Here is a 26,966-nt window from a genome sequence, read left to right as displayed (position 1 = left end):
TATTATTCCGTGACCTTTAAATTCACTATAAGTTGTTGGGATTTGGAGCTACTTCTCGTTCGGTCATATTTTTGTCAGATAACTGTGAAACTGTTATGTTGGATGAAGATTTGTACGAGGTTCTTATTACATTTTTTCGAGATACAGTGTAAATATTTTTCTAATGATTATGTCTTTGTCGGCATCGGATTTCAGTTTTCGTGTTAGTAGTATAGATACATTATCTACAATTATATAGATAATTGTTTACTCGAGGCAGAGGTCAAGAATTATGATGATTCCAATGTAGCCTCGAGCACTTAAACTGATTTAAGTTATTAGCGACCCTTTTCCTAGAATCTAGATGATGATATATTTTATCTTGTGTTTTTTGTTTCCAGTTTTTTAACATACAATAAATGAAAGACTGTTTGATTTAGTTTAAATTGAGTTTTAATGATCTCATATCCGATCAGACAGCTATGATCTTCTCGAATTGATTTTAAAGTATCTTTACGTTATTTCGAATCACAAAACGAGGCTCCTGGCCATCCCACTTCTGGCCATCCCACTTCTGGCCATCCCACTTCTGGCCATCCCACTTCTGGCCATCCCACTCACCTACTCACCTATGTCAGTCAGTAGGTTTAATTAGTGAGTCTTATCAGATACCTACCCTCCTCCCTGATCATGACGTCATGACGGATACTTCAGATCAGCTTGCCAATCTATTCCTAATAAATTCGGTAGCAACCTGTGGTACTCTTTGACAATCTCAATTTAGAGACCACGATTTAGAGGCCTGTCTCGCTAATTTAATCCTCGCTACAACGAGGTCAATTTTAACGCTCGAGTGGCAGTTGGCACCCCACGAAGCATTGGAACTGGTAATGCGGATATTTTTGGGGGGAAAATGACAGCTCAAATACCCTTAAAAAGGTATGAGTTAGATGTGTTACGTGATTAGTTAAACGAGTGGTCATGATTGCATCTGAATGTATATGATTTATTTAAGTTATTTAAGTTATGCTGCACACGAGAATACCTAATAATACCAGTATCTTCACAACGACGTGCACTTGATCATCCTCCTCTCCCCTCCTCAGACAATCTTCTAATCTTAGTCGTAAAATGTAACATAATCGTTAAATACCTAGCCTGTATTATACAATTCCAGATTGCGCTTTTATTGAGCTTGAGTGGTTCGTATTTAAGAACCTTGATATTATGACGTGATCAGTATTAGACAGCTTTTAAAATAGACCTCCGATCAGAGATCAATAAGAGATATATCTGCCCATCGTAGAGAGCTATTATTGACGTCAGATAGCTGAGATGATGTCAATCAGTACAAATTCGCTGGTCCAGTGTAGGTGTGTCCTAGATTCAAATAAAATATTTTCAAAATTCCACTTCATTCAAATCTTTCAAAACTTGAAATTAAAACGTTTATAACCAATAAACTGCAAAGTACTTGATGTGCAATAAAATCATTTAAATCTTAAAACTTAGGATCCGATTAAATTCACTTTTTCTCCTGTTAGGATGGCTGATTAAGAAGACTCGGAAAAAGAAAGTATGGCTCGAATGAGCAAAGAGGATGAGGATCCTTTAGTGCGAGTGAAACAGTATGTGGAGGCTCACAATATCAAGGTAAGATATGGAAGTTAATCTAGTCATTGAAGCACAAATTCGAAGAGCCGAATACTGGATATTATATTTCATTTGAGGGTGATAGCTGGAAATGTGAGAATTTCATATCCACAAGGTTTTTATATAATAAGTTGTGTCAATTTTCTTGGCTCCTAGATTTGTCGGCTCATTTACTCATTACTTCGGTAACTGTGCTGTAAAATCATTAAACAGTAAACAGGTTATATATGTATATTAAACCTTGATCTCTCAAAATTGCTGTTTTTGAGAGTTGAGACATCGGAGTCCGATGAAAAATATATAGTCTTTTTTTTCTTCCGAAACTGGATTCCTAGTCATATTTAAAATTTATTCCACTGGGCATCGGACTACGTAAAAAAATAGTTCCCTAAACACCCTACGCGCGTGGGGTGGACTCCTGGGGTGGACTTTTATTCAGCGCGTATTTTGTAGCCTGTTCAACTTGACGTTTTGAATCGTTACTATCTCAATGTCACAGATACATAGAATGTGAGGTGATCATCTTAAAGAGAAACGTCTCAGCTTTCACCTGGTGTAAAGTTTATCTTTGTTCTCAAAATATAGCTCGCTCAGTGTGCAACAGAAGTTGACATTACAATAACCACGTCCGCGACCGGTCGTCAGATACCGGAGTCTTGCACAAAATTGGGTCCCTAAATTAAAATTTTATGACACAGTTACGATGAACTAGTGTCTAGGGAAAAATTTGGTGAAAGTTTCAACTCTCTACTATAAAAATAGCGATAGTTATTGAAGATAAACCGTGAGAAACTCCCTCTTGTCGAGATCAACGCTCTAGGAACCTCCCTTCTGTACCACGTGACAACGATTAGAGCGTCACGTGGCCGTCACGTGACACAAGTGCGCGCGTTGGCTCGAACATTCTCGTGGGAAATCCTGATTGCCTGATCGATCTGGTGGGAAATCCTGATTGCTACGGAAAGGGCTGACAACCACTGTTATTTTCGTTCCTCAATATTCCAGTTCACTTGCTCAGTGCTGTCAGTTGTTTTTTGTTTGCCCTGCTAAATAAATTTCACTCCGTCATAATCCCCTACTCCCCTATCCAATGAACTGTTTCTGTTACAGCTGCCATTCTGTTGACTTGACCCTAACTTAGTCTTATCATTGTCACTTGATAACTTTATCCGTGTGCACTTTCTCGAAGCTCACTTATCTTTGCCTTAACAGACTTACTGGTCACTGCACTAGGCCCTCCTTTAAATGCAAATATCATATGAGCAGCCGATCGATTTATTGCTTGAACTGTGCATCCTTTTTTAAAAATACATAAGGTCAATTTTTCTATCGTGAAACTTAGTCACTGAAAGTGAAGACAACGCAATCTGGCTGTGCCGGTTCCCCTCTGCCTAGATCACTTAGAATATCCATAGTTAGCAATACTTTAATCGTTTAATGCAGCGATATAGCCAGTTATTAATGCCACATTGTAGATTTTAGCCTGTTCCAATCATCCTTATATCGAGTTAATGAAATTTATGAAATTGCCTACCGTTCAAATCGCTCTCTGTTGTTAGCACCACACTGATTAACTACAATGTTCCAATTTTTTAGAATTATGTCCGACATAATTCTAATTTTTGCTGTTACAGCAGATAGTTATGGTGAAATGGCACGCAGGAATAAGTCATCCCTGTCCTCCAAAAAGCACATGAAAAGGTACTTGGTAAGCCATGTCTTTTCCAATATCAAATCCAATGTATCACAATCTGTGGACTTTTTACTCAAAAACTAGATTGATTAATTGATAATTCATTGCTGATTGTTCACGCGCCCTGTATGGAAGTATAAAAATGGTAATCCGCATACTCCAGGAAGAATTGAAGCAATCTCAAGAGAAAAGAAGGGAATCTGGATCCTTCGTCGGATCGTCACAGAGCTTAGAGGGGAGCTCTACGCTTCACTGGCCATGCAAAGCAGGGAAAGTGACGGAGGCGGAGGCACTGCTGGCTGCTGGAGCGGACATTAACAAGCTGGACAGAGCGCAGTTGAACCCTTTCATGGACGCGATCAACTCAGGTAAATCATTTGACCGCCTTAACAATATGGGTTTATCTAACATTGGTAATAGTAGCAAGAGGTTTTAGTCATGCGTTTGATTACAGCACAGTGTGAAACCCTGAAGCATACGTCGAGCTCTAAACTCTGTTTTGTCTGATAATCAATTATTTGAATATTGAAGGATTAAATTTGGTAACTTGATGATCACATAATTAACAGGACAGGTCGACTGTGCTAGATGGCTGCTGAGGCAAGACGGTTGAAAGCTCCAGCCCGAGATATGGTCGTTTTGTAGGGAGAGGGGGCTAGAGTCAGTGCTAACAGCTTAACAGAAGGTAAAATCCTGAACTTTTGTTCATTGATTCTTTGAATCAATGAACAGATTCAAAGAATCAATGAACAATCGTTCAGATGTAAAAATTATTTATTCACTATTTTGCATTACATTTAGTTACAGGACTGACATGCGACACCCGTCGTTGACCTTTGTCTTTATTTCAGCAAGGTACGGAGAGCGATCCATGGCTGTCCCGATAGACTGGAGACCCACTCAGACTCCTGCCGGAAGATACTCCTCCGGTTGATCCAGATGAGACAGTTCTAGCAGATGATCAGTTACAGACTGAAGAACATATCCCACAGATCAATGCGTCAACATCTGCAAATGAAGGTATTTCAATCTGCTCTTCTTGTATGTGTCTTTGTGCCTGCGTCTGTGATTGTACTGAAGTGTACTCTGTGTGTTTGTGCCTGTGTCTGTCTTTGTATCGAGTGTGTGTCTCTGATTGTACTGCGTGTGTCTGTAATTGTAATGTAGTGTACTGAAGTGAACTATGTGTGTTTATGTGTGTGTGTGTGTGTGTGTGTATGTGTCTGTGTGTGTATGTGTCTGTGTGTGTTTGTGGGTGTGTTTGTGGGTGTGTGTGTATGTCTGTGTGTATCTGTGTGTATCTGTGTCTGTCTGTGTGTCCGTCTGTGTCTGTGTGTGTCTGTGTTTATGCTGTGTCTGTGTGTCTATGTCTGTATGTGTTTGTGGGTGTGTGTATCTGTCTGTCTGTCTGTCTGTCTGTCTGTCTGTCCGTCTCTGTGTGTGTGTGTGTGTGTGTGTGTGTGTGTGTGTGTGTGTTTGTGTGTGTGTGTGTGTGTGTGTTTGTGTGTGTGTGTGTGTGTGTTTGTGTGTGTGTGTGTGTGTGTTTGTGTGTGTGTGTGTGTGTGTGTGTGTGTGTGTGTGTGTGTGTGTGTGTGTATGTGTGTGTGTGTGTGTGTGTGTGTGTGTGTGTGTGTGTGTGTGTGTGTGTGTGTGTGTGTGTGTGTGTGTGTGTGTGTGTGTGTGTGTGTGTGTGTGTGTGTGTGTGTGTGTGTGTGTGTGTGTTCTTTCATAGAAGTTGTTATTTCCAAGATACGAAGTTCGAAAAGCTTGCATTTAGTAATAGACGAATTTTGCAGCTGATATCAGAATCGAAATGATGATGGTACTACACGAGATGCTCATGGAAAAGGTATCAGTTTGCTTTCCTCCTCCCACGAGCAGTACAAAGTGTGGGTTCAACTTTAATCTGATAGAAGATATCTATGCGGAACCCAAGCCCGGCTATGTCTGTACATAATAACGAAAGAAAGCGGTAAGTTTTTAATCATGTAAATGTTCGGCCGAACGTTTGCTTTCATTTTAGACTAGTGACGAAAATCAACAATCGTTTGCCAGTTTGGTGAGTAAAATCGACAAAAAATAGTCCATTCCCCAAGGCCATGATATTCGAATTCTGCCCGTTGAAATCGGCCACTCTGATTTTTATCATTGAACTTTGCATTGATGACATGTTCATTCTCTACAGGTTATGCTGCGAGGGCGTTTAGCTCGATAGATGTTGAAAATGCCCACAGCATTATAAATCATTTGGACCGCCGAGGGGTCCAAAACTCCTCAATCGAAGAGCTTAGTAGACATGTCAGCTACCTACAAAGACTTCAAATTCTCAGGAAAACCTCTCTAGGACGGTAATACATTAACTTGTTTAGTTAATAAATTTAATAAGTAGATTTTGAGTGATGATTACTCAATACTGATATCGAGGTACCATAAAAAGGGTATATAAACTTATCACTTATGCTTATATGCTTATACTCTTATACTATCAATGAATATCAAATCGCCTTCTCTAGTTATCAAACCCAACATAAATTAAATCTCTGCCTACAAGGACTATTCGATATTTACAACAGACCGAGTGAATGTCTCAATCTTTTCAGGAAGCTTTATACTCCGACATCCACAATTTACCACGCCCCTGAGATCGACAAAGGTCTTTCTGATAGATTGACTTCCAGCCAATTCGATCTATCGAAGCCGAGTGGGAAGAACAAAGAACTGAAACCCATGGTCGCAACGATGCTCCTCGCGGACAAGGGAGAGTTAGGGCCATCGGTGGTCACAAGACTGCAGAATATTTATTTTTTAAGCGTTGAGGTTGTCACGAAAGCGTACTGTAACGGGACTGTATCAGATTTGAGTGATTTGATTTTGTGATTCGCAGTTCACGTGATTTTATTGTGATCTTAGACTGTAAAAACTATAAAGGTTCAAGTTGAACTATCGTCGCCATGATTATGTATTTTGGAACTGTTCACGTTGAAATTGCTTCGTTAATCAGCAGTCTTCCTTGTATATTGTTCCTTGTATTGGTTACCTTCTACTGTGTAATGCAGCTACGATCAACGATACTTAGCTAGTACATTCATAGTAACTGCACTGAGAAGAGTAAAAAATTTGAGCTTTGACGGAATAACATTTCCTTGTTTTTAGATACGGTTACTATTCTAGTGAGGGGTTCATAGCTGACCATTAAGGTCTTACTCACAATAATTTGTGCTCTGATATTGGCCGTACTGACTGCTGTTGAAAAAGCCACGCCATCAGATGCGCGTCACGAGAGTCCACCCCACTACGTACAAAATTTGAAATTTTCCCAAAAACTTCTGATTAAGCTAGTTTGTTTTCAATAACTTTTGCAATATTAACAGTAGACCCTTCAAATTTTCACCAAATGTTTCCCTAGACACTAGTTCATCGTAACTGTGTCATAAAATTTTAATTTAGGGACCCAATTTTGTGCAAGACTCCGGTATCTGACGACCGGTCGCGGACGTGGTTATTGTAATGTCAACTTCTGTTGCACACTGAGCGAGCTATATTTTGAGAACAAAGATAAACTTTACACCAGGTGAAAGCTGAGACGTTTCTCTTTAAGATGATCACCTCACATTCTGTGTATCTGTGACATTGAGATAGTAACGATTCAAAACGTCAAGTTGAACAGGCTACAAAATACGCGCTGAATAAAAGTCCACCCCAGGAGTCCACCCCACGCGCGTAGGGTGCTAAACTGATCATGAATAAATAAACGTCGACACTTAAATTTGATAGTCACGCCACTTAAAATCATTAAATCACCCATTATAAATGAATATGTTTAGCTTATTTTCTCAAAACAAATACCATGCATAATGAGGTTTATTCATGACAAATTAAGTGCACAATACAAAACCTATTATCCCAGCTCATCATTTATGAGAGGGTACAGAGCTAATTTTACGACAAAAGAATAATTTAAGCCATTATATTTACTAGTCGCAGTGAAAATTAATCATATCTCATACAAGCGCAGAAGAAACCTAGCAAAGTTCCACAAACAAGTACTGATTGTTATAAACATTTCAGGGCATATTGAAGAACTGTGTTGCGGCCTTGTGTACCAACTCACCCGATAACCCCTATGCTTTCTTTGCGGAGTACTTTGCCCGACTAAACGAGGTGAGCAGTTGTACCCCAGAGCAGCACATGTTTCATTATTTTCGTTCTTAATTAATCATCTCCACTAATCAAGCACGTCACAGTGACGTCACAGTGACGAACTGTCACTCATCTTCATCCCCCTATACCTCATTACATTACCCCAACGTGTAGAGCTGTGTGTGTGTATGTGTCAATGTGTGTGTGTGTAAATGTTAACCCATACACGATATTATCGTATGCTGTCCGAAGCGTTCGTGCACATCATTAATTTTCAGGACGCTTCTCTCTCTAGCCCACCCCTTCGCTAGAGAGTTGATATCAAGCAATATTTTGATTACCCCCCCTGGCCGACTAATCCCACCGTAGATATTGAATGCGTTGTGTCTCGTAACATAACACGTGGTGGTCACGTGATGGTCGTTATCGGCTGGATTATCACAGCTCTAACGCTGAGCACGACGATGAGAGCTTCTTTTGTTGGCAGCTCAAAACACTTCCTTGTACGTCTGATTGTGTCTCGTTTAGTGGTTAGTTTAGTGGTTAGTTTAGTGGTTAGTTTAGTGGTTAGTTTAGTGGTTAGTTTAGTGGTTAGTTTAGTGGTTAGTTCAGTGGTTAGTTTAGTGGTTAGTTTAGTGGTTAGTTTAGTAGTTAGTTTAGTGGTTAGTTTAGTGGTTAGTTTAGTGGTTAGTTTAGTGGTTAGTTTAGTGGTTAGTTTAGTGGCAAGTTTAAGGATACACGGCAGCGGACTCAAGTTCTTGTTGTAGGTAATAGGTATTCACCGTGATGTTTATAGTCACGACTCTTATGGTACGGTGATTGTGGCGGTAAAACTGAAAAAAGTTTGCTTTTTTTTTCTTTGATACATCGCAATGGTTTTACGCATCACGGTAGAAAATAAAGTGTGTTAAAATTCAGCATCATCTAGCCAACAGAGCTAAAATGTGATTTTCGTAATCCTTAAAATAATTTTGCTCTAAGATTTATCACAGTTTTGGCTATAAATTTAGTTTTTCAAAACCCAGCCCTGGTTACCAAAATTTGAATTTATTATAATTTTTAGTCAGACTCATTAATCCACTTCAATTTGAACATATCCAAGCTCAACCAAAATTCAAAACCCAAGCGGCAAGCTGATAATTAAATTGGTCGATGGTTAGTCAGTTCACTCAGTCGCAATTAATGGTCTGCAATAATCTTAATTTCGATTAAGTATTTGGTTGGTATTTATATTTCTCATGTTGGTCTATTATATGAGGAAAATCAATTTACAGCTATCAGAAACTTTACCCAGATATCATAACAGTATTCAGTTACTTTCTAAAATACTTTTGTAAATTTCTGATTATCCCAGTGTATATACAGGGTGGCCCATAAGTGACTACCCACACGCAACCTCTTAATAACTCACGTAATTCGTCTCCAAATTGCACCAAAATTTCAGAGATTATAGATATGGGTCAAACATAGATTTCCTGAAAGTTTCGTAAGCCACGCCCAATTATAGTGGGCGTGGCGTGACACTCCCTCTTTTTCACTATTGTCTTCATAAAATGAGAACGCTTTAAGCTAAGAATTCAAAATTTTTTGCACACATTTGGCTTGATAATTGAAAACTTTTCCAAAAGTTTCAAGTTCATTGGTTAAAATATGGCTAAGTTATGACCATTTCAAAACTCATCGGATACGTGATCCGAGCACTCAGTCAGTGATCTCGTCACTTGGTTAATGGCCTGTTTGGCTCACATGCACCGCTTGATTGGTTGCAGCCTGCTTATGGGCCGGCCTATACAGCTGACTGCACCTAAAACGCTATCACACGAATTTATGGTGGTGTCACCATTTCAGGGCTTGTTAGCCCTGCTAGTCACAGGTTCCTTACAATCAATAAAAAGGAATGAACCATCCATTGAATCATCGAAAATGGTTCACTATCCTCCCTTTACTGCAGAACAACGATTGTTCGTCTACCTGAGGAAAGAAAATGGGGAGTTCTACCCTCAGATTAAACGACAATTTCAGATTAAATTCAACCGACCACCCCCTTGCCGGAAAAGCTGCTTTGACATTCATCACAAGATCAAGTTTACGTTTTCTGCACACGATCGGCGGAGAGTCGGCAGAAGACGAACTGCGAGGACTGTAGAAAACATCACGATGGTTGTTGGTGACGTGATGGACACACCTAAGATTGGCACCCGGAAACGAGCTCCTGCCTTAGACATCAGCAGAACCCTTCAGCGAATCCTAAAGCAAGACCTTTCTAACCGGGCCTACCGAATCACAAAGAAACACAAACTTTTGGACCGTGATTTCCAATCGAGGATAGATTTCGCCAACACATTCCTGTCCAAGCAGAATGTGGATCCCTACTTTGAGGACGTAATCTGGTACAGCGACAAGGCCATATAAACGGATATGTCAACTCCCAGAATGCAATTCACTGGGGCTCTACTAGACCGGATGAAGTGGTGGAGAGAACACCTTTTCCTGAAAAGGTCACGATCTGGTTTTTATCCTAAAAATTTGTGTTTCCCTTTCTAGCAAAGTCATCATCGGTATCCAATCAAAGCCTAAGGAACCTTATTAATACACGCTAACGCCTTACTCTTGATCAGATTGGGTGACGAGATCACTAATTGAGTGCAAATATCACTGACTGAGTGCTCGGATCACATATCCGATGGACTTTAAAATGGTCATAACTCAGCCATATTTTAACCAATGAACTTGAAACTTTTGGAAAAGTTTTCAATTATCAAGCCAAATGTGTGCAAAAAATTTTGAGTTCTTAGCTTAAAGCGTTCTCATTTTATGAAGACAATAGTGAAAAAGAGGGAGTGTCACGCCACGCCCACTGTAATTAGGCGTGGCTTACGAAACTTTCAGGAAATCTAAGTTTGACCCATATCTATAATCTCTGAAATTTTGGTGCAATTTGGAGACGAATTACGTGAGTTATTAAGAGGTTGCGTGTGGGTAGTCACTTATGGGCCACCCTGTATAATGAAAGAAATCACTGAATGTAATAAGAAATAATAAGAAATTCCTTGAAAGAATTCCAACCGAGACTCAAGAAATGAGCACGAATAACTAATAAGCCAGATGTTTTAGTTAGTAGTGTGACTGTCTTTCGTCGGACTACCTATCTTTTTCAAGAGGATGTTTACTCAACTTAACCTAGAGTTAGCTAGCACTATTATATGAATTTCATCTGTTATTCATTGCCCTACAATCTACATAAATTTTAACGGGGTAGTTTAGAGTTTACGCTGCACTGGATCATTCCACTCGAACTGACGTCCTCTAGACCTCTCTGTTATAATGACTGCTGTTTTCTGTTGTTTGCGTCACTACTAAGTCACTAATACGTCACTACTATGACGTCACTACTATGATTGCGTCACTACTATGATAGCTGAAGTCGTCTGCTTTCTGCGTCACGCTTAGTTTTGCGTTCTTACTTCTTCTAGAACTTATCAAGCTTATATTATGAGTCATGAAACCTATCCCATGATAGGATGTATTATCAAAGTGTATATTTTAGTTTGTAAGTTACACAGTTATCAATTTAGACTGCTCAATATTTCATCTCAATCAGTTGCTACTTTACAGAAAACCTAGGGCAAACTTGTTGATTATCACTATTATACCTCTCACTCAACCAAGTAATTTCTAACGTCATAAGGAATAAAAAATATAAAATACCTCGTGGTTACCTAAGCTACACTGGTTACCTACACTGGTTACATAAATTGGTTACCTACACTGGTTACCTACACTGGTTACCTACACTGGTTACCCACACTGGTTACCTACACTGGTAACCGGTAACTCCGCTCCGTTCATTCAGACAATACAAAGTGACTTTGGAGCGCTGGAAGTTCATTATAAGTCTTGCCTCCGCGGACTGTTTTATTGGATCATTAAATGACATAACTATCTAAACCGTGAAGACAGCCACCAAGGTTCATACTTTATCGTTTAGAGTGTTACTGTATAATACACCTCATATCTTGACAAGGGCAGATATTTATCGCTCTAAGATATAGCTCTAAATGTAATATATTTTACAGAGAGATATCACAGATTGCATCGATTGGTAATGGAATTGGGCGTATATTATTTTATATACTAATCGCACTTACTGTGGCGGTTCACTGAAATGTTCCACACTATTCTATGGCAGTTCCTTGTTGGGGTTGTAGTGTTGTCACTGTGTGACTGTGCGTTTTGTTGTAACTTTACGTGTTTCTAACGAACTGTTTACTAAAGTTGTAGTTACCTGATTTTGGTCAGATGAGCTACTAAATAAATATACCGGTTTCTTGCTGCAATAAAGTTGTAAAGAAATTCGAAGTCATCACTATTTTGAAAATTTAGGATTTTCCATATAATCAAAATTGTTGTCTTGTTATTCGCATAGCTGTTAAATTTCTTGTTGGTCACCAAAGAAAATTTTCAGTGCTTGTATAATGTAGATGAATATAAAAAAGTAATGCTGTAAACTGAATACAAAGTCAAACCAATAACTTATCCAGGTTATAACTAATTCAACTAACATTTACAATTTAAATTGATTAAAAGCTTACTAGAAACTGTGAGCTCCGATTCTTCAGAACCATGTTTGCATGATGACCACTCCTGTTCTCACTGCATCTCCCTGATAGTCAGGCCAGCTCTACAGATGACGTCATAAACTCTTTTGATAGGGACGTACGTGTAGGGCTTTGTAAAGTCAGACAAATGTTATGATCTTGTTAATCAAGTAGTCTCACGACATAATTTCAGTACAAAACTAAAATAACAAAGATGAACCCAGAATATATTGTTGGTATGATCAGTATAAAGAAGTGTTTTCAGGTTTCAATTCTTCGATTATTTAATCAGGATAATCAAAAGAATAAACCGTTATCTAATTCATGGCAGAATTTTTCTAAATGTTGGAACAAGTTTAGGACGTATCCCGCAATTTCACAAACCAAAGCCACCAAAATATTGAGGTTTTATCTGTAAGATATAACCTGCCAAAATCCATGGTACCCTGGTGTGAGAAGAGTCTCGAATTTGCCACTTGCCAAGCTCTGTCACTTGTTTGCAGAAGGCCAGCAGTCACCACTTATCGAGGTGACAGTCAGCCCCCTTATTGACAGACCCGGAGAGTGGCAGGCCTCGGCCACCTCCCACGTGGACGACACGGCTTGTGGCATGCGCTGAAGCAACATAATAGATAAGATGTAGCAATTAAAATGGTAGGGAGTCTTCTCTAAGCTAATGAAAATGTTATTTCCCTTGATTTTTCTTCTCGTTTAAAAGTCTTAACGCAATAGTCGAGTAAATCGGCTTACTTTCGTAAGTTCTGCAGAATTTGTCAGTTAATTTTCGACCAATTTAGACCATGGAGACAAATTATACCATAGGTTACATGAATCGAGAGAAATAATACAATTTTAACAAGCAAGTAATTTGGAGTTTTACATTCAACAATTAACTCAATGATTGCTGCCGAATTATTCCGTACGTTGCGCCATATTATATTCTATTCAAAAATTCGTTAAGTTCGGCACCTTTCAGAAATTCGTGGACTGCGTTTTCCCGATTATTTTGATAGTTCACTTAATCGCTATTTCTTTTAGAGCTAATTAACTACAACATAACGTTAAGACCTGCTCATCCAAGAAAGAGTACAATCTTCCATTAAAATAGATAACTGGCAAAAGCTTAACGAGGGTTTAACCGATTTAATGATTGTTTCTGGATTTGCAACATCGTTTACAAAACTTTCGATCTTGTAATACCCAGACTTGCTTTGAACTACGTCAAAGTATAGCGCCAACCCGTTTAAGATATTGCCTGTTAATATCGTCTCCACCGAAGCACATTAACGCTTTTAAATGAGAGTTGTTTAAGGGTTGTGTAGGAGATTTTCACTTGGCAACATTTGGATATAAATGGTAAATGGTACGATATTTGTTTGTCTCGTGAGTTACAAACAAATTAAGTATTAACGTATTTTCTGGATCACTGCTCTCCATGCGACGTTAAGTTTGCTGAAGACTGTATCTTTACTCAGCAAAGTTGTGTTTTATTTTTTTGCCATGCCGTTCAACCTGTGGTCTGAAAGATTACTAAGCCGGTTACTAAGCCGGTTTTTGCGCTCATTTGTTTGAATTTCTATCTTCTTAGTTAAACATAGTGACATTTTATCTGGCAGCTCAGAAAGACTCGATAGGAAGCTCGGAAACTGCTTTCTACTCATTCTAGGCGATGATTGTTTATTATATAATGTGCGATCGGATGTAGTGCACAAGAATACATCATACACTGATACAAGGACACAAGGATACACGGATCAAGAATGTTGATTACTAGTATCAAAAGTATACAATTTAAGTAGCTATTGCTTTTATTGAATTCACATTTTTGTCATCCTGGAGATGGTTTAAATTTAAAAAATGGAATGTATAACACGTTCTGTTTGACGTGGTATGTTTAAATGGAGTGGCCAATGATTGTATCCTGACTAAATGTTGCAACTCTGTCAATTTGGACAAGCAATTGGTGACATGGCCGTGACTAATTGAGAACTGTTTAAAGTAATTGTAAATTTATTAGATGCTAGAATGTTTGTCCAAATTCACACAAAACAAAGTTACAAAAGAATCACATACGCCCATTATATGGGCCATGTTTCCGCTATGTTGGGGTGAAAAATTGACGTAGTAAGTTATATTAATAGTTGGCCAAATTACACGCTAGAAGTTATATCCGGCCCTGATGTTCTTTTCCTGCTCACCCGTTTATAGATTTTATGATTATCCTCACTGTTCTTAAATCTTAATTTTAGTAGCATTGAAGGCTGGTTTAGTAATCCGCTTTTCAATTGCCCTTATAGCCGGAAATTTACAGCGTTGTACATTATATAAATCATCCGGGTTTCATTGTCAAGACGCTGTCTTTTCGTATGCTTTTAAAATGTCGTACATGTACCACAAAAAGTATTGTTATGTACCATGTAGATTGTAGACGCTTCAACAGTAATGCGTACAACTCTTTATATTAGTCCAAGTCCATTTATTTTGATCCAGTCTCGCAGACCATGATTACACGCTCAAAGAATGTTTCTGTAGCCACAATATCGTTCTGTCCATGTTGGTCAAATCGTTTGCGTCATATTCTATTAGATGTGTCCTATTTCTTCAAATTTATCTAATGTTGTGCTGAAGGGTAAATCTGCTGTGTTTGGGTGTCGTGAAGCAGTTTAAATCCTTTGAACTTTGAAGTGCCCAATCCCTGCATCTCCGGTAAAAGGAGCTGAAGATCGTTTAGCCGAACCCTCGCACATCGCCACTTTATAAACGCAGCTCTTTGGAGGTCTGATTTGAAATTAAACGCACCGTGAACTGCGTAACTTTAAGCGGTTTGGGAGGTTTTTAATGCTGATTATTATAGTGGTAGGTGGTTTCAGAGGAACTATAGTGCCTACGTATGCTATCCATTTTATAGCAGTCTGCACGTGACTCAACTATTTTAGATCGTGTGACCGCTTTACCCTGGTACCAAATGAAGTGCTACGCTATTGCCCTGTATTATTAACGGGGTAGCGTATTATGTATGCCCCCTGAGGCACTGTGCCCTGCTTACTATGGCACAAAATTCATTAAAGTTCCGGTACTTTTATTGTCATAATTCATGAGAAGACGCCCTCAAAAAGCGAGAGAAAATAAATGTTTGTCAGCTGCAAATCACAATTTAGATGTAAGAAAAGAGTAGGATTACAGTTAATTTGTAGTTTTAAATTTTCGTGATTCGTCTAATCTGAACATTCGGATTATTTATGCATTATTTTTGGCATTTGTCCATCGTGTATAAGAGGAGTAATACCCAGTAATATTATTACCCCTCTTCTTGATTTAATGGATAAGGTGTGGTTGATAAGGCAAATTATCAGCAAATTTCATGGTCTATGTATGATGCCATCGGTTGTTTTTTCCTTAAAACCTGTGGATGGATAAATGCCAGGCACGATAAGCTTTGTTGTTGGTTTTTCTAGGTGTGTGGGACTGTTCCGGCTTTGTGGGATTGTTCTAGCTGTATCAAAAATCAGAGAACGAATGAGTGTTAATTGTTAAACTTCCAATAAAATTTGTATAACATTGGTAGAATATATTCATTCGTAATCGGAACTTAATAAAGATATGTTTAGTACTCCATTTCTTCTATGTGGGATTGTTCTAGAAATTATGCAATGGATAATTGAATTTAATTATTCTGGAAAGTGCGGTTGGATAAATGCCAGGCACAAGTCACAACAACAGTGTCACATACAAACGTCTATTATTTTGAATGAAATGTTTGCTGGTGATTAGATAAACACTGCAAATATTGAATACGCATTGATTGGAAGTCAATTGAGACTGTCAATTTCTCACATACATACATTCACATCTATTTATCAAATGCTTGATTTATCCACGTTAACATTTCGTCTTAAATTCTAAAACTTCGTTTTGGATCAACAATCCAGGTCAATCGCGACTTTCATTGAATATGCTTCATAAATTCTTTACATGCATGGAAGACACTATAAAGCTTTTAACAAAGGACAATTTGCCATTGCTTGGCAGTTTGCCATTGCTTGGCAGTTTGTCATGGCGCTTGAAATCATGCTGAACCAGCTGCACAGTTCACATATTTCCAATTGCTGCACAGCTCACATACTTCCAATTGCTGCACATTTGACATTTTTATACATTTTGTTTTTAAGATCTATAATACAAGAAATCATTTCTTTAACTTTTTCCCGATTTTAGGAGCATCTGTCGTCCCCGGGTCAACCAGTAGCACAAAGTTCATCCTCAGCCACAGCAATACAAGCTCAGATGTCAACTGAAAGTACCGAAGAGCACTCTCCCTCCGCCGCTTACCACCTCAGGAATACAGGTTACTTTATTTTGTAATATCACCCAATACCCACCTGAGAGGATCTGAGGAGCACTTGTAAATTCAATTAAAAATGTTTACCATATTCTGATGAATATTAGTTATACAAATGATGGTAATTGAACGGTTTTAACGATAAACAGTTTATTGATTATTTGGCAAGTTTACGGCTGTAGAAAATAAAACACCGACCATTTAACTCGATCCAATTTAGCAGTTTAACGCATTTACATATTATAACTGTCTCCACAGTGGATCTAATAGCTTAAATTGATTGATAGCTTAAATTGATTATTGACAATGCAGGTATTTCGACCAGAGCCCAGAGGCGTGGCGCTGTTAGCGCAGCTCCTATTAACGAAGATGACGTTGATAGTAACACTGAAAGAAGGGTAAGTTAACGGTTAAACAAAATTTTAAATTTATAAAAATGTATACAAAAATTCCTTGCTAAATTCTTGTGGGAGTATGATATCTATGTTGCTTGTAGCACCAGTTTTACTAAGTGCTGTACGTGGGGCCCTGTATGTGCATCTTATTTTAATTTTTAACAGCAAAATGACGTAATTTTTTCACAAAACTTACAATTCAGCTTACAGTAATAGTATGTGAAATTTTTGAATGTGTGGACTTTGTTCAAGGTCTCCCCAAAAAAGGAATTATTGATGTATTGCGTGAACTCAATCTTATGAGCTATTGTTTTGTTTGGTCATGTGACCATGCTGATCTCAGATCACGTGGTTGAAATATTCTTTTCAGGGTGAACCTAAAGACTACAAAACTACGCAAGCACTTTTAAAGGCCATCGAGAAAAATGCGTTGATGTGTCACTTAGATGATAACGATAAAAGGTAATAGAACTTGAGTTGGAGCACATTTTTCCAAAAGTAGTAACCTTAGTGATTAATCCACTTTTATTGATTATTTTTATTAAAATCGCAAATGTGCTGTAAACAATTTCATTTTTCTCAGCGATATATTTGAAGCGATGGTTCTTCGGCGGTTCAATCCTGGGGAGAATATCATAACACAAGGTAAGTTTCCTATTGTGATCCGAAATGTTGTAATTAAGTGCTATAATTTAATAATCTATGCTAATATGGTATAGCTAAAATAGTTGCTTCGGACCGATTAACTGATTCGTGTAACGCTGGCTGTTCGATATTTATTTTTAATTTGAACGATTCAGCAGCCACTGAGTAAAAAATTGGAACAGTTAAACTTCTAAAGTGGTTATATTATTAAAGTTCGATAATGGATAAATAGGAAGATGGTTTATTGGAATATTAGTTGCTTAGTTAATATCTGTATAACTTAACCGTTTTCTATTTTCGTGCTAATTTTATAGACTGCAATTTATAGGCGATCATAGGCCAAGGCTCCGAACTCCGAACTATTACTATCTCATGCTCAAGAAAACGGGTAAGTCATAACCAGATCAGTCGTGCGATCAAATTTCAAAACAGTTGATATTTTGCAGATCTTGTCCAAAAAGTGGTAGATTTTAATGGGACGATCAATTTATTTGGCATAGAGCCAAAAAGAACATATCCGGATTATCCAGTGGAATTTGTAACTGCGGATTGTGTTGTAGCACGCAGTGTACGAATAACAAATATTTGGTGTTTATCTATTTATGGATTGGTTGCTGGACAATTATCGAATAGGGAATATTACCACATATCTCCCTACTGAGGCCCACATCGACTATAGATTTGTCTCCCATTCAACGCACAATGTCGTCTCCTAGATGTCGGACCAGATGCTCAAATATTGCTAAGGCATTGTTGATCCGTGACGCAAAATGTAAATGAAACGAATCCTGTTGAATTCGAATCGTGACGAGCCATATACATCGCTTGAATGGCCACGAGGAGATGATAATGAGATTACGGAGATCGTCCGTGAGCAGTTTGACGTAGAATCAGTCACAAGACTTAATGTACTTAAACGTAGCGCGCAAAAACCGCCGTAACATCGAAAAGTCCTTTAATTTCGCGCGCAATACGAACGCGCGTTAATAATTTTACGAGTTTGCGCGCGCTTGAATTGCGCTGCATATTATAATATGGAACAAAATTCTAGATTGAAACTGATAGGCCTAAAAAAGCCGTTGTCTACGAAAAATGAGTTGCTAAAGAATAATGAAATGCTTTGCCAGGTGACGAAGGTGACAACTTCTACGTTATTAACCACGGTGAAGTAGAGATTTTCATAGACAACATTCTACAGTCAACTCAGGGCGAGGGTGGAAGTTTCGGGGAACTGGCGCTTATTCACGGTTGCCCTCGAGCCGCTACAGTTCGGGTAGGTGTCCGTCACTGGAACAATGGAACAAGTCATTTTTGTTCCTGTTTTATTTCTAGTGTTTTTGTGAGAGTAATGGAACGTCATCTTAACCATGTCAGTGTACCTAAGTCCTAAACATGTGATCCGAATAACTATATAGTATATACCGAGACAACGTTCGTTCACCATGTAAATTATTAACGGTTCCTACTCTTCTTTCAGGCAAAGACAGATGTAAAATTATGGGCGATCGATGGTCATACTTACCGTAAAATTTTGATGGCCAACACTATCAGAAAGCGGAAGCTGTATGAATCGTTCTTAAAGAACGTCTCTATATTAAGTAAGCGTTATTTTAGTTCTGTCCCGAACGACACAACTGATACTTAAAAACATGGTCGAATTGTTTCAATTTTAAGAAATGAAACTAGTCCACTCAATAAACTTTCGATCAATCAAATCAAATAAATATGTGACTCTCATTAATTGATACTTCTGCAACAGAAACGCTAGATAATTGGGAGCGACTGATAGTAGCCGATGCTCTGGAAAGTGTAACGTTCCAAGACCAGGAGATCGTGGTTAAACAGGGCGATCCTGGTGACCATTTCTATATTATCATGGAGGTTTGTCTTAGTACAGTTATTTTCAGGACGGGGAACTGGTCAAAATTCGGTTCTCCCGTACGTAACAAAGTGAGAATTTTAATTTTAGTCTGTCCGAATAGATCAATTTTAAAATATATCTCGTTAGTGACAAGATATTGTGGTTTTAGCTTTAACATGTTTAAAATTTTAGTCAGGAAACCCGAAATTAGTTTTTAAAATATATATCTAGCAAACACAATCAATTAACTCATCTGTTAAACACATCCTTGTTGATCTATTTGCAACAGCTTTCCCGTCCAAACTTTTTCGAACATGAATTCATCAGCTATTTCAACATGAAAAGGGAGGTTTCACGGTCGATTTCATCGAAAATAAAGATATAAAATAAAAAAGCAAAGTTTCAACAATTTTCTAAATTAAAAGCAGCATAACAGCACAACAAAAAAGGTTGTGCTAAAAATCAAACCACACAAGCTTCTGCCAGATCTACTGTACTGGCGTCATCCAAATCATTGTAAATATTCTCATCTGGATAAATACCGTTATCTTCTTGATCTTGGTTAACATTGTCTCCTTGGTTAACACTGTCTTCTTGGCCTTGGTTACCATTGTCTCCTTGGATATCATCCTGGTAAATATTTCGCTCCTGATACTGGGGAGGCGGACTTTCACCCTTCTCCTCGAGACCATGCTCCTGAATACTTGCCAGTCCGTTTCTGTTTGTTTCCAGCATTCTGTTCAGGACACGCATCTCCACCTGAGCGGTGCGTGCTGCACGTTTCATGTTGCTGAACCTCTTGCTGTAAAACAAGGTTAAAGCAGCAAAGATAAGCGCCGCCGCCCCCAAGCCAGCGACAATTCCCACAGCTCGCTTGTCCAATACGCACACACACCGCTCACTTCCTGTGGCTGAATTCTCATGAGCACGGAGGTCCCTGCAGTAACATTCGCTGTGGAACCAATCTGGAGAACAGTCCACTGCATCGCCCTTCCTCTTTGAACAGACCGGGTAATCGAAACTGACTCTGCATTGTGTTGTTGAGGCCTGATCACATAGTAGATATTGAAGGGAGTAAAACTGGCGGCCGTAGCACTTGAGCTGGTCGTAGCACTCTAGTGACAGCGTTCTGCTGATGAGACCTGCGACCAATATCGCACACAAGTTCATCAACCTGGATCATACGACATTTTAAGCTATTTTAAGCGAAAGAATCTAGCACAAACAAACTTGTAAACATGGAATACTAATACCGCTAAATATAATGCATCGATGGTAACTGGAAAGGGCGTATCAATTTACAAATTGTGACGGAGGAAAGAATTTCGGAATGAATTACTTGTCTAAATGTCACCATATTCACTGAATTGTTGCAATGAAGAAACTTCTAGAAAGAAAAGAAGCTTCGTTATACGGTTATGCTTGAGTAATTCAGTATGATTGTCAAAGCAAAGTTAGATCTCGGGTGAGTTATTTTTAGCCGTAAGTACAGACGGTTGAAAAGTCCCGTGAGATTATTTTAGAATCCGCACCGCGATTTAAATAGCAGGCCGTCTAATGAACTAAATAGTAAATGTCTATGCTTTCTATGCGTTCAATACATTAACTAATGAATTTTGTAACATTAGAGCTTAGTTTAAGAGCCTCCTCGGATGACGCCAGACGGTCTTCTATTTTAAGATCGGGGCGGATTCTAAAATAGATACACGGGACTTAAAGCAACGGTCTGAAGTTACAGCTAAAAATAACTCACCCGAGATCGAACCTTGTTTTTACAATCCTACTGAATTACTCAAGTATTTAACAAACTCCGACAAAACTGACAAGCCAATTTTGAGGCCATTTAAGACAGTCGACGTTGACAAGAATCACTTTAAACTCACAACCTACTGTCTCGTTCTTGACCAATTTACGATGACGGCTTCAACATATCCAGCTTAAACGGACAGTTTCTGTTCACTGAAAACTGTGTGGGAAAATCTGACAAGTGATTGGTGTTTATTACCAATAAGAGAGATCGTAAAAGGCATGATAACGCACGGGACAAACATCAAGAGACCAAATAGTTTGGAGATAACTAACGAGTTTGGAGTATTAGCGAGCCGTGTCAGAGTATTATTAGTTCTGGACGTTTTTAGTAATTAGTCTTGTGGTTGATTGGAACATACGGTCTAGCGTTGTGGGGGCTCACCACCGTTTATTTGGTATCACGATAATTTAGTTGGTGTACATCATGTCAGTATTATACACATCATGGCACCATTCCTAGATGAATATTTTCACATTTTTAAGGTTTTTGATGGTTGGACCGTATAATATTACATTGGAATACCGTGCTGATATCCAAACGATGTACAAACTCTGTGATACCGTGTTTATCGCACAACATGACAAATACTGTAAATACTACATGCTTAGTGCTTACTTTAAACAAAAACGATGATCATATAATGATAAACAAATTATGATCGCACATACCAATACCACTCACGGTCCAATTATCTATACAACAAAAACATTCGTCGAACAATTACGCCAGTACAGTGTTATACATACCATGCCAGATATTGGCTGGCAGTGTTATACACTGTTACCGTAAAGCTAAATATAACAAGCTGAAGAACGATCCAAAATAAAATGTAGGCAGCAAAATGGATAGCAATGTTAACAATGCACCACTGAAGTAGAGGAAATCGAGGCATCGCATACATTTCCTAAATTGGCTGTGTGTGGTGACCCATATTAAATTTAGACAAAGGTCGCAAATGTCATTATTGTGCATTATTAAGCAGTTAAGTGTGTGTCTCTCTCTAGGAAAGCTTCCAAACAGTGTGCACTAATATAATTAGGTTATATATTGGCGGGAGGGTCTGAGTGTCAAAATGTGGGTATTTTATCCAGGGCTATCACTGCACTCTCAACCACATCTAAATGTTTAAGAGGTGTGGTTTGAATTTCGTACCTTTTTATAAATAAGGGAACATATTTAACGACATTAAACCTCTCTCTTTCCAGGGGCGGGCTTCTGTCACAAAGAACGTAGATAACACAGAAGTAGAGGTATCTGTACTGGGAAAATACAACTATTTCGGTGAGATCACTCTCCTACTGAACCGGCCTCGCGCCGCCACCGTAAAAGCCGTGGGGACTCTCGACTGTGTCAAACTTGATCGGGCTCGATTCGAGCGGGTTCTTGGGCCTTGTATCGAGTTTTTGAAGCGAAACATGGCGAACTATAACTCTTATATATCGCAAGCCGTTTGACGGGCTGATCTTTGAATTTTCGCGCACTTTACCATATATGGTCATCCCGTGAGCAGCTGTAATTATGAAATTCAACGAGAGAATGGAAGTTTGGGGCTGTTTGGCTCCCTGAGAGCTTGTTGTTAATACTATATTATATCATGAGTGATATACAGGTAATTATTATACTTTATCCGATGACCGAACTTGTATTTAAAAGGAAACTTGCGAATTTTGTACTGGAATTTCTAGCAGTTACTCGTGCTGGAATATTTCTTAGATTAGGTTAGGTACCGTTGACATGAACATCATTGTTACATTAGTTGTGACGTGTGTTTAAACGGGCCGTTTTCAATTAACAGTTTAAGTTAATATTTTTTGAGTGTATATTTAGAAAATTACGTGTTGGATGCACAAGAAATGTTGGCTTTTTCTTTTAAACTATTAAGAAACATAACTATTTTTAAAGAGCTAGATTATCAATATTATCATATTTAACCCTTTTAATTCTCTTTTATAATACGGTGGCTTCAAAGCCAAATTTAGATATCCATTTGGACCATATTTTCTAATTTCTAGTTAATGTCATTTCAAAATTTTGACCATGACTAGTCGAATGTTTTCAGGGTTTAACTATTTGAGAAATCAGATTGCTAGCAGGTCTTTTACTCGACCAACATTTAAAACGTTAGAAATAGTTAAATTTAAACTAAAATGACTAAAAGTAAATGGTGTGGATTTGATCAGTTGAAAAGTTGTCATGATTAACTTAATTATTTTTGTTAGCTTATTCTGCTCAACAAACTACCTCTTTATTATTTTGCTAGGAGTAAACCACGCTTCAATTAATAATTCTAATAACTTTTAATTTAAATGAAGCACAGGGTGTTATTGTTAGATATAAAATATGATGAAAGAATTAGGTTTTGCCTCAAAGAAATTAAGACAGACTCTTAATAACATTAAGCATTAATTGAGTGAATTTCATTTAAATTGCCTCGAAAAATACACCGTTTTAGAATTAGTACTAATGATTATCGATTGGGTTACCATATAGTTTAGCAGGGTGAGTAGAAATACAATTAGATTGTCAGAACTAGTTATATTTTAGAATATTGAATTGGAACACATGTTATATAATTTGTATTTATTGTTTTTCATCGACACATCGTATTTTAATCTGTTTTTTCTCGTGAGTGCAATTAGTATAAAGTGAGAAACATGCTTGTAGAACTATAAATCTCGTGAATTTAAAAGTTGTGCATACATAAAACAAACGCTCTTGCTAGCTTTGTCAATATGTAAATCCATAGTCGAAGGAATAACAAATAATGTGTTTTTGTCGACCGAAATGATGACCAACAAATTTAAAATGACGGTCTGATCCCTATCTCGATTAATCCTGCACCCAAACTTCGTTTTAACCCTCGTCCAACTGGAACATAAGGCCCTGGGGCACTTGCCCCACCAAAAATGTAGATCTCGTTACGTAAGACGATTGGTCGCGACGTCCTTGGCTGGAGGACGGTTACCAAACAGACACCAAATGACTAGCTGCTTTATCTAAATCATCGCTCAAATAGCACTCTAAAAAATCATTAACTCTGGAAAACTGCTAGTGCAATTTAAGGTTGCGTAATATAGTTATACCAGCTGTTGGAATTGTGCAATTACCATTGCGTTTGGCGTTACCAGTTACGCAACATAGGAACAGCTTGTTGTAACCGCGACGTACAGTTTTAAGTAGCGCCCTATACTATGAATTATAGGTATTGCATACCGATTGACGCTTGCTAACACTTTGATGCACGATCTTTCAAAGTTAAACATCAAGCAAGTTCTTTATACGAATTATTATTCAATAAAATGATCATTCAGTAAAACGACTATTTAGTAAAACAACCGAGGCATCCCATGTCTAAACTTAAAGATTAAAAGTGATGGTATCACGTGAACTGTAAGCGCGAGCGTTAGGGAATTAATTAAGAAAGCGAATTTGCTCTATCAAAATTGAGTCTCTGTCCTAATATAAAACTTTGTCTCATATGTCATATCAAATATGTGGTGGCAAGGAAAGTAAGTTTCTCCTCAACATCTGATCACTTTTCCCCGGCAGAAGCCAGGATGCTGGGTATGGTGCTGTAGTGTTTGGCGAGGACGTACTCCTCAGCTTTGATGGCGGAGTACTTAGCTTCTTCTCCTGTTGCCTGGTAGTCGGGGATACACTCAATCTGCAGGTTGATAGCAGGTTAGTACTCTTAATTATTTATTAGTTGTTAAAATTTATGCAATTAGCAATATCGGCACTAGTGACTGGATATAATTTATTTTATTTTAGATTCGAAGACACATGCAAGTGCAACACGATCAACAATGCGATCTTATATTCATGCATATCTGATATCAAGATATCAAGTGTCTTTAACTCAATACTCTTACTCTTAGCACAACACGGAAATAGGAAAATCGCAAGTCTACTTACCATAACGTCCTTGCCAGGGTTAACAAAGAATACCATGGACTGTCGCCTGTTGTCAGTCTGACTAGCACTTTCCTTCTTCACCACCCGGTGGAGAGTGGACCTCCAACTGTCGTTACTCCACCTCTGCATCATGTCACCTGGATCATACCGGATGTTATCTGCAATCTTGTTGTTACAACACACAACCCACCCCCTATTAGCTAACAACACCCTCTATTTCCATATCACGTTTAACATGAACGACTATATAGTTCCGGCGATTCTACTAGAGCTAACACCTAAAGGTGAGTACATCAGTTTCACTGGCATAACTGCACATAACACTAATATCCTTTATACTCGTTATCTTTTCTTTTAGTGTTGCAGTTTTATAACAGTAAGAGCAACCTTCTAATTTGTGATATTGAGTCTCAGCAATTTGTTCCCACAAACAGTTTCCCTGTACTCTCACTTCTAACTTCATATGATTTCACCTAATATTTACATATTTATTCTCGTACCAATGTTAACAAGAAGACAGCCCTGTGGAGTTGACGCGTCCTCCCATTCTTGTCCCGGAAGTTTGACCTGAAGTCCCCCAACGTTATCTTGAGCCAGTATAGTCAGTACTCCGTAATCCGTGTGTTGTGAGGCTCTGATCCGGTCCGGACCCGGGGCCACGTGAGGGTAGTTCAGTTGACGGAATACTGTCATATTATCTGGGATATAATCAGTGTTTACAATTACATTGGTGTGGGGAGGGACAGTGGACACAACGAGCACACGGTCAACTTATGTTCAGTACCTTCTAGGCTCTTAATTAAAGTTTCTTGAATCTCTATTCGTTTCCGAATACATTTTATTTAATGAACCTGATTAGAAGTTTAAGCTATGCTGGGTTTCAGTTACAATGGAAGGATATGCTCGAAATCAGTGCTTTACCTGTGGGAAATTTGTCATCAAAGAAGTCTTCGCTCTGTCGTAGCACCAGAGCAAAGAGACGCAGGATCTTCCTAGCGAGGGTCCACATGGCATTGCAGTACTCCATCACAATTGCTTTGAACTCCAATGGTTCATCTGGCCATCTCGGGTCTGATACCTGAAGCAGTCAACCTGTCAGTAACGTTGGTTTTTTCCAACTAAGTCTAAGTTTGACCAAAAAAACCAAATGACTGGTTAGTAAGCACTGATGATCTTTTGCTCTATACCGAAACAATACTTCACAAGGCATCCTGTGTAAGCTTCCCTCACCTTGATGTTATAAGTTTCCTTAGGATCAGGAGTTACCCCTTCTCCATTTAGAGATTGGGAAAGTATCTCGGCTTTCTCGTAACCGTAAGGGTAGTCTGAGGTCATTCTCACTTTTGATTTCTGTGAGACGTCCAGGTCGAAGAACCGTCGAGATATGCCTTGAATAGTAAAAAAGATTATGTTGGTCATCAAATTTGGGGATTGTCCATCAGCTAAGAGCATCTTGATTTAAATTTTGTGTGGCTCATGCAGTTCAGAATAATTCCATCTCTAAAAGTTCAGATTAACTAATAACTATGGAAAACTAAACTTGTGTTCAATTTTTCTACTATACACTAACCAAAAGTTCGCCTGATGGTATCCTCGGATACTCCATGATTCTTGATAACAAAGAATCCCACCTCCTTCAGTGATCTCTCTGCTATCAACACTAGGTCAGCTAGGTCAGCCTCAGAACCGTTCAGTAGGTCCAAGTCCAGTTTTGGTAGTTCTCTTTTATTGTAAGTTGCCATCTTACCGGTAAGTATACCCGCTGGGTGATAAATATTCAAAAAAAATTCAGGTGATGAAGCTTGACTATCATGCTAAGTAATACATGGCAAGAAGCTAGAAGTGGTGAGCGGTGAGCAGGTTCTCATTAAGATATTGTGGGGAAGTGATCATCACTGATCTGGATCATCATTTTTTATTAATTCAAGAGATGAATTC

The 26,966-nt window shown here is 38.4% G+C and overlaps 5 protein-coding genes across 6 annotated transcripts in view; 2 read left to right on the top strand and 3 right to left on the bottom strand.

The window, feature by feature from the left end:
- Positions 1 to 26,966, bottom strand: part of LOC134816912 (mucin-2-like) — a 765,431-nt gene that overhangs the window by 472,520 nt on the left and 265,945 nt on the right. The gene's annotated exons all lie outside the window — the stretch shown is intronic.
- LOC134816923 (kelch-like protein 3) overlaps positions 1 to 26,966 on the bottom strand; it is a 99,988-nt gene that overhangs the window by 71,662 nt on the left and 1,360 nt on the right. The window lies entirely within an intron of this gene.
- LOC134816929 (cAMP-dependent protein kinase regulatory subunit-like) lies at positions 1,522 to 23,710 on the top strand. 2 transcript variants are annotated; one of them, XM_063825985.1, is made up of 11 exons: positions 1,522 to 1,632; positions 7,394 to 7,486; positions 16,279 to 16,408; positions 16,715 to 16,800; positions 17,168 to 17,259; positions 17,381 to 17,442; positions 17,771 to 17,830; positions 18,570 to 18,715; positions 18,920 to 19,040; positions 19,202 to 19,323; positions 22,319 to 23,710. In XM_063825985.1, exons 1-11 carry the CDS (start codon positions 1,558 to 1,560, stop codon positions 22,565 to 22,567), a joined length of 1,236 nt encoding a protein of 411 aa, XP_063682055.1. In that variant the 5' UTR covers positions 1,522 to 1,557; the 3' UTR covers positions 22,568 to 23,710. The 2 variants fall into 2 exon arrangements, with proteins under 2 accessions (XP_063682055.1, XP_063682056.1); XM_063825986.1 differs by lacking the exon at positions 17,771 to 17,830.
- LOC134817362 (uncharacterized) lies at positions 24,646 to 26,770 on the bottom strand. The gene is made up of 6 exons (XM_063826497.1): positions 26,599 to 26,770; positions 26,259 to 26,416; positions 25,950 to 26,106; positions 25,529 to 25,726; positions 25,029 to 25,165; positions 24,646 to 24,777 (listed from the first exon to the last, which is right to left on the bottom strand). The coding sequence occupies exons 1-6, from the start codon at positions 26,768 to 26,770 to the stop codon at positions 24,646 to 24,648; spliced, it is 954 nt and encodes a 317-aa protein (XP_063682567.1).
- Positions 25,222 to 26,966, top strand: part of LOC134816911 (repetitive organellar protein-like) — a 42,815-nt gene continuing 41,070 nt past the window's right edge. Inside the window, exon 1 of the mRNA XM_063825930.1 lies at positions 25,222 to 25,312. The gene's annotated coding sequence lies outside the window, so the exon portion shown is untranslated. The remainder of the gene's footprint in view (positions 25,313 to 26,966) is intronic.

The sequence above is a fragment of the Bolinopsis microptera genome, chromosome 6 (genome assembly GCF_026151205.1).
Source record: "Bolinopsis microptera isolate Bmic1 chromosome 6, MBARI_Bmic_1.0, whole genome shotgun sequence".
Taxonomy (NCBI): domain Eukaryota; kingdom Metazoa; phylum Ctenophora; class Tentaculata; order Lobata; family Bolinopsidae; genus Bolinopsis; species Bolinopsis microptera.
Note: the sequence above shows the minus strand (reverse complement) of the source record. Positions and strands in the feature narration are given on the sequence as shown.

What these genes read in the sequence shown, in the direction of transcription:
- LOC134817362 (XM_063826497.1), bottom strand. Translation starts at nt 26,770, where the DNA reads ATGGCAACTTACAATAAAAGAGAACTACCAAAACTGGACTTGGACCTA. An exon ending in TGATGACAAATTTCCCACAG is followed by an intron (nt 25,727 to 25,949) that starts GTAAAGCACTGA and finishes ATTATATCCCAG; the next exon opens with ATAATATGACAGTATTCCGT. An exon ending in ACCCTGGCAAGGACGTTATG is followed by an intron (nt 24,778 to 25,028) that starts GTAAGTAGACTT and finishes ATCAACCTGCAG; the next exon opens with ATTGAGTGTATCCCCGACTA.
- LOC134816929 (XM_063825985.1), top strand. Translation starts at nt 1,558, where the DNA reads ATGGCTCGAATGAGCAAAGAGGATGAGGATCCTTTAGTGCGAGTGAAA. An exon ending in GGAGAATATCATAACACAAG is followed by an intron (nt 17,443 to 17,770) that starts GTAAGTTTCCTA and finishes TGCAATTTATAG; the next exon opens with GCGATCATAGGCCAAGGCTC. An exon ending in TCTCATGCTCAAGAAAACGG is followed by an intron (nt 17,831 to 18,569) that starts GTAAGTCATAAC and finishes ATGCTTTGCCAG; the next exon opens with GTGACGAAGGTGACAACTTC.